This window comes from Xyrauchen texanus, chromosome 36, assembly GCF_025860055.1.
Source record: "Xyrauchen texanus isolate HMW12.3.18 chromosome 36, RBS_HiC_50CHRs, whole genome shotgun sequence".
Lineage (NCBI taxonomy): Eukaryota > Metazoa > Chordata > Actinopteri > Cypriniformes > Catostomidae > Xyrauchen > Xyrauchen texanus.
Window position 1 is genome coordinate 27,155,677 of NC_068311.1, and position 15,535 is coordinate 27,171,211.

Consider the following 15,535-nt stretch of genomic DNA (forward strand, 5'->3'; position numbering starts at 1 on the left):
CGGGCATGAAGCTTCAGTGTATTCCTCATTGATTCAGAATCTTGGAGATGGGGCCTTTATGAGAAAGATATTTGAACTTAGTATTTGAGGATGGAGAGTTGTCTAGGGATGCAAGGGTTTGCCTTGATCTTGCAAAGTTTCTACTGGACTACTTCTCAATTGTTTAGGCTTGGTTTAAAAGACACACCTACCTGCTGGCAATGTCAGTTGGAGGATGGAGACATAGCCCTTGGTCTGTGGTTCTGCGCAGACAAATAATTCTTAAAGGATGGAAGTCAATGGTTCACTAAACTGGGCATTTGAAAGAATGTCATATATACAGAATGGCAGATTGGACACATTTGGTAAGAAATGGGACATGTATTTGTCCTTTCTGGAAGGCTCTCAGTGAGCACCATGTGGAGAGAAACAAAATTATGGTAGTAATTGTGGATTCTGTTTTTTGTGGAATTATTTTCTCTGTTTGTTGATTTTTATACTTTTATTTTTTATACATAATCATTGTGTCACACGTGTGTGCACAACTAGGAAATGCAAATGTACAATGCAGTTTGACTGCAATATGTTTGCATAGTCTTCAGTGTTCATCTGAATCCTATCACACATCATACATGTGCTCACTAATTGTAAACAAGCTTTTTTTTTTTGGCAAGATCATCATTATTAAACCTGGATAATTGAATGTGTACATTGCTTTTATTCATGCTAAAATTTCTGTTATTGGAACTGGTAAAGCTGCATTTTCTGTTAATTTGTTTGGCCATGAAATACGTTTTATGGCACTTTTCAGCCTAAAATTTGCAGTGGCTATAATTGTTGTGCATCCATAGTATTTCCAACAAAAAAGCTTTAGCTGGATCTCTGACATTTCAAGCTAACAGCACTTAACCACTACATAGATTCAAAAAAGACAGAATATCAGACTTTCGGTTTTTCTGTATAGTCTCAAAACACAAGTGCAACACAAAAACCACTATCCAATAAACAGGCACACAGCATAACCATAAAGGCAGCCAATAAAGAATGTAAGACTGTCCTTCCATCATGCATGTTTAAAAAAGTAAGCTGAACCTTCTCTATGTAGATCTCAATTCTGAAAATTAAATATACTACAACTCATCAAGCAGCAGCACCAAGTCTGTCATTCTCATCATGGGGCATATCATCATATTGCTCTTAAATACTCAAAGTTGTCATTGTGTTAAAATCCAAAAAGGCAACAGAAAAATCAAAAGATTAAGAAAAGTGGAAAACAACTACTTAAATAACGTGAATCTAAATGTGACAATGGCTATGAAATTTTGCCCCACAAAAAGTAGAGCAGTAAGGGATTTCTGATTAAGCAAGTTCAACTGCACTTGCAGCATTTGTAATGCTGCAGCTGAAGTGAGAGATCAATATATAAACAGGTGCATTGCTATACAGACTTCAAAACGTTTGCTGGCTTTTTACATGAAATATATTTATCCATATATAGTTTGAGGATCAGCAAAATTCAGTGTTACCATTCTCTGTTTAGAACCGTTCATGTATGCAGACACATTTACAGAAACATGCCCACAGAAAGACAATTAATTAGACATAGCATAGAACACTGAATTTGATTGCTTACAAGTTTTAAAGGTGTATATATTCATAAATGCTTAGATGAGGATATTTATTCTTTGTCATTATGCAAAACAGCATATATGAAAAATTGGCATAGTTCACAGCCAAGTCTAGTTTATGCTAACCAATATTAAATCCATTATTGTCACTTTCAAAGAATAAAGTTGTACATTTATTAATCTCTAATATATATGGCATAAAATTTTACCTTGGCAGTCCTACGCAGACTTCTCAATATATTCCTCCTTTTTGGGTCCTCGCCTTCCTCATTTAGGGAGCTGTCCCCTTTCTGTGCTCCAACCTCATCCTCTTTAGTCTTGGGGAGGCCGCCAAGCTCATCATCACTGCCGATGAAACTTGTACGGAAGTTGCTAAACTTGCCCAGGCGTTTGGAGCGATCACGATACAGCCGGGGTTTTACTCCAAGTGCAGATAGTTTTCGTCTACGCTCTAATGAGCTGCTATCAGCCTCACTGTCTGAGCCATTGCCTGCACCGTTAGCATGACTCTTGTTTGCATTGCGAATAGTGATAATCTTGCCCTGTGTGCTATCATGTGGTACAGAATAAATATTCTCCTCCTCTGTGGGACGAGGCTTTGCTACTGCATCCATGGGCTCAGCATAGTCAGATGGATCATAACCACCATCACTTCCTTGTGGCCAGGTGACCGATGGTAATGAGCGCCTGTTAACCCCCAAGTCCATGTACGTACTGTTGTTTGGAGGTTTGGGGATGTCGAAGGTGACATTGGGCTTTGGTCGCACCTGAGGTGGGACTTTGTTGTTGAGCTTGTTTTCAAAAGTAGTGATGTCAGAGAGGAGTGAGAAGGCATTACCTTCCAGATCATGGAGCTTGAAACCTCCAACATGAGTCAAGGTGCCATCATCTCTAAGTGTGGGATAAGGTGAGGGGGGCTCAATGTCATCTTCTGAGTCCAGCAAAGTGGTGCTTGGAGAACTACATCGAGGTGAAGAAATATTCTCATTGGTGACATTCTCTGCAACATTGTCATACATGTGTGTTGCCTCAACAATGGTTCTTTTCTCCAGTACCTCCTTGAAGAATGGCTGGAAGTGTTCCATCCGATGCAAGCCTCCCACGACCCCACCAGGTCCACAGATCACAGAGCTGAAACGGCCCTCAATATCATGAGCCAATTCCTCCATTTGGGAAAGCTGCTCCCGGACTACCTCAGATTCTGCAAGTTCTGACTGAGTCTCTGCAACAGCAAGAAGCTGCACTGGAATAATGTCCTGGACCTCACAAAGGAAGGCGCAAAGTGTTTCCATGGAAGCCTTACGTTTGGCTGAATATACTGCTATGTAACCATGCACTAATCTGCTTTTACGCAAGGAAAAAGATGAGTGATAAGATAGCACAGCAAGATCAATGCTTTGCCTTTGGCCACCAATAGTTAAATCCAGCATCACTGATGTTCCACTGGATAGACTGGAAGAGGGCCGACAGTACTGGGGCAGCAAGAACGGTGAAAGAAGCTGGTCAACATCATAAGTGTCTCCACACATGAGACACATTACAATTCTCAAATCAGTCTCTAAGGTCTGCTGTGAGTCTCTGAAACTTGCAAGGGGAGGCAATAAGGGTGGGGAGCTACTTCCAAGACTTACTGAAGGTCTCAGGGTGTCTAAGAGACCTTTTAGAACCTGGTTTAAATGCTTTTCATTTATATTACGGGCATAGCCTACACCTGGAGAAGCAGGCTCCAAATAATTGCACTGAAATTTGCCTGCCACTTGTTGACCATGTTGAATCAGGCTTTGAGCAGTTTCACCCCCAATGTCTGCAATTGAACCCACACCCCTTTTGGTGACTAACAGAAGAGACAAGGGAAGCTGAACTAGGCTACTGTCCCTTCGACCAATGGTTGATTCCCATAATTTCTCAATGCTGTCAACAACGTAGTTTAAGGATTCCTTGGAATTGTAGAGGCAGAGACAACCATGTGGGGCAAAAGTCGGGGTATGGAATGAGTTCACCGGAAGGCGTACATTGCCCTCTATAGGTCGAAGAGCCAGTTCATAAGTCCTTCCACCTAGCACATACCGTTCGTCATTGGTGCATAGTGCTCGGATCTCATTAGCTAACTCTCTTGCAAGTCCATCTTTGCCAAGAATTACAAGATTTATTCTATCTACCTTTCCCTCACCAAACTGTGATTTTGAGTTCCCATCAATGGAATATCGAGTGGGAAAACGAAGGGCTAAAAGTTGCTCGATTTTGCCATCCACACAATGAGGACTGCTGGGACACGTTTCCTTGGTAGGGTGATAGACAAAATGGATATGCTTGAGTACCAGGGCATCTCTCTCAGCCTGAAGCTTTTGGAGGGCCTTAAACCTCTGCTCTTCTCCAAGAACCTCTTGGATGGCACCCATTTTTTCTTTACTGGGCTTAGCATCAACTTCAAGCTCATAGAACAGCTCTGAGTACTCCAGTAAAAGTTCTTGGAAATCCTCTTTGGCTTGGTCAATAATAACCTTCTGGTATTTGTTATAGATATCAAGGTACTCTGGCTCCTCTAGCCACTGATAAAACTCTTCATTCATGATGAAGCTACGGGCTTCCTCCCAGGGTTTGCCAGGTGTTACAAATGGTGAGGAAGCAAGTTTTTCTTTGAATTCCCATTGCATCTCTGCCCGCTTTCGCTCATTACGTAGGTGCTCTAAGTGACTCTCATAGATTGTCTCTGCTGCTGGGGTTTCCAAAAGGTCCTGGGGAATACGCTCATCTTCCATGTTGTCAATGTGTGGTGTAGTTTCCCATGGTGTGTCATCCAGCACAACAAACCAGTGGGAGAACTCCCGCTTAGTCTCTAGAACTTTCTGTACTCCTGACCAGCTCAGGTGATCAACCTCATTCAGATCTGCAACCAAGGAGTTTAGAGCCTGTGGGAGTGTGCTGAGATAGAGTCTGCGCCGCTTTTCTATGTGCTCCTGCTTGAGCCTGTGTACATGTTGTTGAAATAACTTCTTGGCCTTGGAAGTACCTTCAAGGAAGACATACTCTTTGTACTCTGGGGAAGTCTGCATTCTGCGGTTGATGTTGGGCCATGTCTCATTATGGTTAATCACAATGCGGCTGACCAGCCACTCGTAGCGATCCTTGGCGGTTGCTATTTGCTGACTCTGTTGCTTCAGGGCTTCAAAGTAAGGAATTATCTTTGGCTTCCCTCGACTCTTATCTATCAACTGCACCAAGGTAAGAAAGGCAAGGTCGACATTAACATTAGAGCGTGCTGAAGTCTCAACAACCTGCAAGTTTTTCTTGGTCAGGGCTAAGGTGTGAGAGTCTTTAATATACCGCTCAACCCCTTCATCACACTTGGTCAGCGCAAGAACAACTGGCTTCTTGGTCTTGGCTAGCTGGTTATATAGATTGGTGACAAACTTCATCTGGTCATCAAAATTACGGTTCATTCCTCTACTCACATCTACAGAGAGCAAGAATCCATCTACTGAAAGCTTGCCTTCAGGCATCTGCTTCTGCTCAAAGTCTTGTTCTAGCCCTAGCTGATCTGTACAGAAATACATAAGCTTCTCAGCGGAGGCCAGTTTGGTGGAAGCTGCCCGCTTGATATAGGGTTGTAAGGCAGTACTTCGATGTGGCTGGAACGTTTGGTCATCAATGAACTCTGTCTGCTCCACCACATGCATTCGGTACTCAGCACCATCCTCCAACATTCGTACAGCCTCGCCCCAAAACAGGAAGTGGTCATTGTTTACCACTCTACCACCAAAATCACTCGTGCTTAAAACAGATGTATGGTCTAAATAAAAATCATCAGCACTGGGGCGGACAAAGCGATTACAAAGGCAGGACTTGCCCACTCCACACTGCCCCTTCTCCTTCTCAGTACCGGACAAACCTACTACAACAAGGTTGTAGGTTGGTGCCCGGACATCTTGCTTTTTTGCCATCATCACTGTATGACAACGCTCATCTTGCCATTCCCAGAAGCTTTGGTTTGAAAGCTGCTGGGCTGATGTTCCATCAAAGTGCTTTCAAGCCTGGCAAAATAAATTTATAAAGATCCTGAAAGTTGCTTTTAGTGATTTTTTTTTTATTGCAGAACCAGTATGTTCAATGCCCTTAAAGGACAAATTTTAAATCTAGAGTCATTTGTCCATCCAAGTGTTTGCCAGAGGTTTAGAGGGGGAAGAAGGGAGGGGGTGGGGAGAAGACACACTCTGGATCTAGGAGGGTATGCTGCAAGCAGTAATATTCCAGCCCATCTCTCTCTTTAGGGGTTCTTTGACACAGAAATACTGTAGGTTTCAGGTTTGTCCAGCCTGGATCGAACCCTGAAAGAAAGAGGCAAAAACAAAGCAAATTACATTTAAAAAAATGTTACAAAAATAGATACTTTAAATAAAGCATAGAACAAATTAAAACAATTAATCCATTACATCTATTAAACATCAAAGACTGCTTGGAAGATAATATTTTTGTTCTAGTTTGATCAGATATAACTATGAAGTTTCTGAATCAAGAACAGGGCCTGAAATTCGGTGCAGGATTGAGGGTATTGAGCACAATTTGAATCATTCCCACAATCTCCAATTTCATAACACGGGAAATTCCTGCACACTTTTATTCACTTTACAGTGCAGCTGTGAATTATTAAAGAGCAACATGCAGGTTGAATTTATAACTTTATTAATACTTTATATTGTCTGCAGAGGTCTTTTAAAAACACATATGTAGAAATTACTAATGAAATCTCATTTGATGTAGAGATTTTGATGAAAATGTGCTAGGCTCTGGAATACGCCTTTCCTGCTATAGCAACGCGTCATATGACGTAGGGCGAGGCAAATAAAAGAGCTCGCGGTCAGCTCTCTTATTGATGGGTGTTGATGTAGTTAGAGCAGTAGTGAGAGACAGAAAGTTTTAGATCTAGTTTTAGAGAAGCCATAATGGTAAATTATTGTGTTTGTGCTGGTTGCACGAATTCCAGCCTGTCAGGACATCGTGTCCATCATTTTCCTTCTAAGAAAAACAAGGCTTTTCGGTCTTGGGTGCGTTTTGTGCAGGTGAAGAGAGCAGACTTCTGTTACCACACACTCGGTCGTTTGTGGCGCACATTTCACTCCGGAGAATTATCGACCTGGAGATTTGTTGGAGTCTCGGATGGGATTTCGGAGTAAGGACCATGTGAGGCTGATTACTGATGCTGTTCCCTCGGTGCACTCGATGGAATCAAGTCCACCATCAAAGTTTACACCGGATTTTGGCGCGGGCGGGACTGGAGGACAAAGTGCTAACGTTAGCAGACATTCTGTGCAACGAAAACGAGCACTTAGCAGAGTAAGTCTTACTTTTAATTATTTTAACTCTTAATTTGTGTAATTTCGTAATAATAATAGTATAATATTTTTCTATAATATATTTTTTATAATATTAAATATTTATTTAGTATAATAATACAGAGAGAGGGAGAGAGACTGAGCTTTAGGACAGGTTGTCGTAACGTTATTGTCTGCCTTCTGAAATGAATTTAGTAGTTTGCACAATGCTATAGCTATTGGCAGGAAGCTAGCCCAACTCTCCTGTTTCCCCCGCATTTCAAACTGTTCTCCCGCCGCCCTCCCGTCTGATTTTGTATCCCCGTAGGCTAACGGTATACTCTCCAGTAAATTGCAAGGTCCAAATGTAATAATTATAGGCCTGTGGGCCATCATAGGCATGTTCGTCCATACCGGAGAACTCGGTTTCTTCATTCGAATCCATTGTAACCTGAGCTTGAGCTTGACCAGACTCCCTCGGCCATCGTCACTTCCGGTTAGTGCGTTATAGACGCGGAAGTTATTTTATCACAATTTATCTCAAAATATCGTTAATGGCTAAATATATATTACTCCAGTTCAGAAAATCTAGTTGTTTTATCATCAACATTCACTATGCTACATAGGGGTGTCCAACCTGCATGTTGCTCTTTAAACCAATAGATACAGATGAACAAATCAAACCAATAAACTTGTTTTTGTATCAAACTGTAAATCCAGAAGATGCATTAGATCTCTCTCTCACTCACGTGCAGCTGTCAGCAGCACGTTTGCTCTCCTGTTGAGTTTAGTGTAAGTGGGCGCAGTGAGGAAGTGCTTTGTCATATATGTTACAGACATATAAACCTTTCTAAATCTGTTAATGCAACATGCAAATGCCGTTATACTGTGTCTCCATTACAGAGCGACGTGATAAAACAATCATTTGCACATTTGACAAGAAAGGCAGAAATAGCAAAAAGGCTTGGTGTACCAGCTGCATGGTGAAGAGAGACACTTAATCACCTGTTACATCTCTCATCTCCATCCCTAGTAAAAAAAACGAAATGCACCTGCAAAGAGTTGCTGTTCCTGTTGCTTTATTAATAACATCTGAAATAAGCCTAGTCCAAATATACAAATCGAGATCTTGATTTGAATTTTTGCTGAACATTGTTTGTTTCCTGCCGTCCGCTGAGCAGATGTTAGATGTTACCGACTCAGTGGCAGATCTCGCGCCATTTATTCAAAATATACTGTCCTAGAGAGTAACACTGTCGCTCCCTGTGCTACTTCTCTTCCATTGGCTCATTTCATATTATCTGTCTGTTTGAAAAGCTACCTCACCAGCTAGAAGACAAAAGTGTAGTAAGGATGGATGTTATACTGAATATTTAGTTAATCAGGTCTGAGAGAACATAAAATCGAAATAATAATAATAATGTAAATAATAATAATAACATAAAATAAATAGCTAATGTAATAATGGATAAATAGACTTTGTTAAATAAAACATGATAAATGATACAATAATAATTTTACATTAACCACTTTTAGTGTATGAATCATATCTCTGACTAATTTTCATTGTGAAATGCAAATTTTTGCATAGTTTTATTCAATTGGCATGGAGTTTTAAAACGGGATAGTTGATCAAAATATTTTTTTTTATTTCAAATCACCCTCATGCCATCCCAGATATGATTGACTTTCTGTCTTCAGCAGAACACAAAAAGAAGATTTTTAGAAAAATATCTCTGCTTTGTAGGTCCAAACAATGCAAGTAAATGGTGATCAGACCTTTGTAGCTCCAAAAATCACAAAGGAAACAAAGTATTCCATAAGACTCCAGTGGTTAAATTCATATATTCAGAAGCAATATAATAGGTGTGGGTGAGAAACTGATAAATATTTAAGTAATTTTTTACTGTAAAGCTCCACTTTCACTTCCAGATGTGAAAGTGAAAAATAAACAGGCATCACATGTGACTTTCAGACGTGAAAGTGAAAGTGGAGATTTAGAGTAATAAAAAAAAGACTTACACTTTTATCTGTTTCTCCCCCACAGTTATCATATCGCTTCTGAAGAAATAGATTAAGCAACTGGAGTCATATGGATTACTTTTGTTTCCTTTATTTGATTTTTGGAGCTACAAAGGTCTGATCACTACTGAGCTTAAACATCTTAATTTGAGTCTTTCATATCTTACATATGTTATCTCCTCCTCCATGTTGATGCATTAGTTTTGCAGGTTATGTTAATTTAATGGCCAGAATATTTGGAAATGTGTAAATGAGAAAAAAAATTTTTGGCGTAACAAAGCATGGAATTTACAGATCATGCAATTTTGTAATTATTGAAACATGCCATTATTTTATTTATTTATTGCTTAAATTTATTGCTGTGGGGGTGTTTTTCAGCTGCAGGGACAGGACGACTGGTTGCAATCGAGGGAAAGATGAATGCGGCCAAGTACAGGGATATCCTGGACGAAAACCTTCTCCAGAGTGCTCTGGACCTCAGACTGGGCCGAAGGTTCACCTTCCAACAAGACAATGACCCTAAGCACACCGCTAAAATTACGAAGGAGTGGCTTCACAACAAATCCGTGACTGTTCTTGAATGGCCCAGCCAGAGCCCTGACTTAAACCCAATTGAGCATCTCTGGAGAGACCTGAAAATGGCTGTCCACCAACGTTTACCATCCAACCTGACAGAACTGGAGAGGATCTGCAAGGAGGAATGGCAGAGGATACCCAAATCCAGATGTGAAAAACTTGTTGCATCTTTCCCAAAAAGACTCATGGCTGTATTAGATCAAAAGGGTGCTTCTACTAAATACTGAACAAAGGGTCTGAATACTTAGGACCATGTGATATTTCAGATTTTCTTTTTTAATAAATGTGAAAAAATGTCAACAATTCTGTGTTTTTCTGTCAATATGGGGTGCTGTGTGTACAATAATGAGGGAAAAAAATGAACTTAAATGATTTTAGCAAATGGCTGCAATATAACAAAGAGTGAAAAATTTAAGGGGGTCTGAATACTTTCCGTACCCACTGTATAACATAAATTGCATAACATAAACCCTCTTACGATTTAGGTGAGTTTGTTGTAAAATTTCTGATGTTTCATTGTTACAAGATGTTCCTGTGCCACAACCACTCCTACAAGGCATCACATTCTAATCCCCAAACACACAAGTATACACACAGATGAAAGCTGCGATAAGCACTTCAGATCTACAGTTGTTAATTAGGCAACAAGGGAAACCTAAATGGCCCTTAATAGGCAGCACTGCACATTGGCTGTTTCCACTGTTTCTATAATATTTGTCAAAAGGATTTTGCAATAAAAAATATTAACAACACCACTGACATTTCAAATAGAGTGCTGCAATGGATCAAATTAATATGGTCAAATTAAAACAGTGATTTTGAGGAAATGTAAAATGTATTTTGAGTGTGAGCAGGCTATAAAGAGTTGAAAACCAAAAGTGTAACAGAAGTTTTAAAGTTGATACTTATAGAAATCAACATAACATGGGCAACAAATTACATGAGCTCACAGGAGACAAGCACATACACTGCCATTCAAAAGTTTAGGGTCACTTACTCATTATTTATTTATTTATTTATTTATTTATTTATTCACATTTTAGAATAATAGTAAAGTCATCACAACTATGGAATAATAGTTAGGAGTGTACACTACCGTTCAAAAGTTTTGAAACACTTGACTGAAATGCTTCTCATGATCTTAAAAACCATTTGATCTGAAGGTGTACACTTAACAAAAATATAATTTTGCCACCACATGTATTTAATTACAAAACTAAAATGTAATAAAAAAAAAAAAAAAAAGTTTTTTGAAATGGATGACTTGGACTGAATAATTATGATGGGGAACTCCTTCAATACTGTTTAAAAGCATCCCAGTGTGAGTCCTCAAAAAGTTGGTTGAGAAAATGTCATGAGTACATTTCTGCAAATTCTAGGCAAAGTGTGGCCACTTTGAAGATGCTAAAATATAACTTAGTTTTTATTTAATTTTTTTAGTCACAACATAATTCCCATATTTCCACTTCTATTATTGATTAAAATATCAAATCTAAAAAAATAAAAAATAAATCCTTTGGTCCTCCCACCCTCCTTTGGTCCTTAAGGGGCAGCAGTTGAATTGCCTGATCAAAAAGCCATTTACGAAGGTTTGATGAAAACTGCATAATATAGGTTAGCATGCTAAGCTGTCAGGCAGATTAGTTAACCGACAACACACAGAAAAACAAATATATAATTTAAAATACATTAGTTGATGTATTTTGATGGTTATCATGGTATTAAGAAGTGTTGTTGCAGGTCTCTAATCAGGGACAGAACAGAATACCCCAAAGAAGTTCTGTCAGTCAATGGCATGGGGTAGGACATGACACTAGCTCCCTGTGAGGCACATGTCCAACAAGGCCCAAAATTGCATTATCCACTCTGATATGACAGCACAATATATTCTTTTTACGTTGGTTTGTTTTGTGATTTCAGAAATGCAAGTCTTTTTGCCTGAGCTAATTTTTTATTATCAGTTATCAGTTTAATTTGGTCCAGACAGTGACATCTGCAACCGCAATCAAATGCTACCTGTGATTGCTAGATGTGGTGTTTGAGAGTCGGTGTCAAATGGCTTTTTGATCAGGCAATACAACTGCTGCCCCTTAAGGACCAAAGGAGGGTGGGAGGACCAAAGGATTTATTTTTAATTTTTTTAGATTTTATATTTTTATCAGATTTGTACAGGTATCTCATAACTTAAAACAATTGTAGCACACATAATGTTTATTGCTAAGGCTAAAGTTGTTATTTTGTTTGTGGAGTACATTAATTGTGTTTCTCCACATTATCCATGAGAAGGAACGCTTCCAATATCATGCATAAGCACGCATAATAGCAAATAATTCAAAATCACATGCCAATGTGACAGCGGCTCCTGGCCCAAATATGACAGTGGAATTTTACACTAAACAACGTGGTTAGATTGGAATACCTCCCCAATATTTATGGAACAACTTACATCTACGCAGTGAAGCGACACGCAAGGCAGAATATACGTTGCGTCACTTGCGCTGTGAATATGCGGTTTCCATAATAATCATGCCAGAAGCAAAGTCTCTAAAGCATGAAAACAGGCTAACTTCCAAAAAGTAGCTAATGCTTCCGACCAAACATTATTTCAGGAGCTCAAGTTTTTCACAACAAGCAAAATATATACATTTATAATGCATGTTTGATACATGTTTACATAATGTTTTATAAATTTGTGAAAATACGATTAACGTTTGGACTGTTAAGAGTTTAACCCTTTTTTTTTTTTTTGTCAATTTTGCACATCATCGGGTAAAAGATTTTATTTTCGTTGACTAAAATTTATTTATTTATTTATGATTATGACATGACAAAATCTTGACTATTTTTAACGGACATGTTTGTCAAAAGACAAACTAAGATTAAAATGAAAAATTATGTATATTTATTAATAATAATGATGGGGATAAAATATAAGTTATTAAACATGAAATATGTTTAAATGTGCAATATAACAAAAACAAGAAGTCAATTTCATAAATCATACATTTAGTAAACATCCACAATAACTTCACAGCACAATGTAGATGCATCACGATCGGTAAACACACTGGTATTGATCAATTCATAAAGCATTGCAACACTTCCAGAAAACATACTGTATGCAAGCATTATAGCAGGCAAACAACTTCTCCAAACAGATAAAAATCTGTTTCTGTACTTAATAATGGCAATTTGTTCCTCTTTAACCTAAAAATCTTGCAGCTTTAACGAAAACCGAAAAATCATGTGAACTCACTTTTTGGTTTACTTTATTGTTACCGGTATAGGCCTACAGGGTTACAGGCACTCCGTTGTCAGGTCAATAAAGTTGAAATACTACATAACTTTACACAGACATGGTTAGTAAGCGATTTTATCACACTAGATTCTTGTTAACACATAATGTTTAAGTATCGTGGCTGTACTTTTGAAACGGTGTGTTGTTAATGTTTTGCGTATTGGACCTTTTTACTTTGTGCCTATTTGAACGCAATTGTTTCGTTCAAATTTTGAGTCGAAATTATGTCTGTGGTAATCAACATTGACACAAATCCTGTCAATACAATTTAACCTGTATTAAACCTTATTAGAGCTTAGCCAATGGTCAATTGTAAAAAATCTTGTTTTCCTGAATAGTCTGCCATTGGTCGAGTGCTTGGTGACGTTATCTGAGAACAATTGAAAAGGCGGTGCAGGTTATCACATTTTGATGAAAGAATACAAAGTCAAGCATACATTTTCCATGTAATTAAAAGCACTGATGGATCGTGCACAAAATGACCAGGAATTTGTATTAATATAAAGATGGTCAATTTTAATTTCATGCTGACTTTATCTAGCCTACAGCTGCCTACATACTGTAAATTCAGAGTCATTTATAAAGTAAATATATGAATGCAATTACACTTATACTACTTATTACGAAGTTATTAGTCTATAGATGGCATACGCAGATGATGTAGCACTATTCCACCAATCAGGGGTGAGATACAATCATATTCATGACCATGTTTGTAGAGGACAGTGAAATGATATGGTAAGCCAAACCTAGGTTAGTGCGTAGCCTGATGCCTTGAGGACTAACTCCGTTTGGTCTGGGTCACTATAACATGATGATATGGTAACGCATTGACTTATCCTCATATACGCACTACATAACTAGTAAAAACAACAGGAGGATGCAGAGGGTCTTGCTGAAATGTGAAAGACCTGCTTTACATATTGGATCTGCAACATGTGACCATCCCCACAAAATAAAGGCTACACATTATTAAAATAGTTTTTGAGAGTTGGCCGACTTGACTGTCATAACATCTAATTTACATAAGGAGGGAACTAGATTTATATCTGAATGGTAAATTAGTTCCATAAACCGGTGTTTTGCTACTGGTGGGTGAACTTTCTGATGTTGTGTGTCCAAACAAACTCTAAGGTATTTTGGTGCAAATCCATTAGAGAGATGCCAAGATCGGCCTCATCCTTTAAAACCATAACCAAAACTATGCAAGGTAGAAGATAATTCAACCCAGACTACATTAAATACAGGTTGACATGCAACAAGGACCAACATGGTTTATGCTAATCACAATGTGTCCTGTTAAATAATGTCTGTCAAGAACATCAAAACCATTGAAATTCCAGAGACATGAAGAAACTAAACATTTAAGCACACAAACTGTAAAGACACGCCTATTGAGGTTTTCATGGTAATACTAATAAATTACCATTAGTAAATGAATAAATATATAAATACACTGCTTTTTGACTAAGGACATTTTTGTTTTGGTAAACCAATTTGGTACTGTGTTTGATCACCACTTAGGGGGCTTTCACACTTGGTTCGATTGCCTGTTCCGAACCCGAGTTCGATTGCTCCCCCCCTCCCCCTGCCCCCGATGGACTGTGTTCACATTATATATTTGTATCCGAACCGCGGTACGCTTGCGTCATCAAGCTGCAGCTGGTGCGTAATCGTGTTGCTTGATAACCGCGAAATGAAAAGGCGTCAAAATTCAATGAATAGACTTGCTCGGTTCACATTTGTTCTTCTTTTTTTAACCTTTGGTTTTGTTTTCAACATCAAGATACAGAAACACAGTTAGCGTCTGTCTGCCGCAAAAATACTGAAATCGTTCAAAAGACAGCGGGCTGTCCGCCGAAGACAATTTTTGCGAAGGCAAGCAGAAATCATCTCTCTGCTTGCAGTGCGTGTGCGTCAATCCCGCTTTTCGTCAAGGTAAGTGTATACACACACACGCACGCACGCACGAAAGTAAACCCTTTCCGCTCATTTTGAAAGTGACGCGTGTGAGACTGACGACCACATTATACGTCATCAATAGTGGTTCACTTCCGCGGTTTGGTTCGATTGCGTTCATATCAGCAGCGAACCGTACTGGAGTTCACATGAACTGTACCCCAGACCACCTTTTTAAGCGGACTCGAGTACGGTTCGCTGGTGCGCACCCGCGTTCGGAAGACAGCGTTCACATCATCCAAACGAACCGAACTCTGACGTCATTCGAACCGGGGTGCGCACCAAAAGTGCTAGTGTGAAAGCCCCCTTAATGTCCAAAGTAAAATCTGATAAACTAGTTGAGAAACAATGACAGAGTTCACTGCATTCATTTGAGTTGCTTCATTAAAAGGTATATTCCAGGTTCAAAAGTGAAGTTCAATCAACATCCTTTGTGGCATAGAACTGAATACCACAAAAATGTATTTATTTCAACTCATCCCTCCTTTTCTTTAAGTAAACATTGAGGTTACAGTGAAATGCAAAGGAATTGAATGGGGGAAATATTTGGAGGGTTTAAAAAGGCAGAAATGTGAAGCTTATAATTTTGTAAAAGCACTTACATTAATTGTTCTGTTAAGACTCATTATTTGAGCTGTAAAGTTGTTTAAATTGTCATTTTTACAGTCGTTTTAGGATTTTAGATTGTTGAAATTGTATCATCATGGCAACAAAGTTGTAAAATTGGCTATTATTTTACACAGAAAAGGTTTTGAAATTGTGTT

At 38.8% G+C, this 15,535-nt stretch overlaps 1 protein-coding gene across 2 annotated transcripts in view; it reads right to left on the reverse strand.

Moving 5' to 3' along the window:
* The window catches only part of LOC127629927 (rho GTPase-activating protein 35-like), a 117,157-nt gene that overhangs the window by 44,499 nt on the left and 57,123 nt on the right, over positions 1 to 15,535 (reverse strand). For both annotated transcript variants that reach the window (XM_052107243.1, XM_052107241.1), the window contains exon 2: positions 1,817 to 5,932. In XM_052107243.1, coding sequence (XP_051963203.1) covers positions 1,817 to 5,551 — 3,735 coding nt within the window. In that variant the 5' untranslated portion in view covers positions 5,552 to 5,932. The remainder of the gene's footprint in view (positions 1 to 1,816; positions 5,933 to 15,535) is intronic.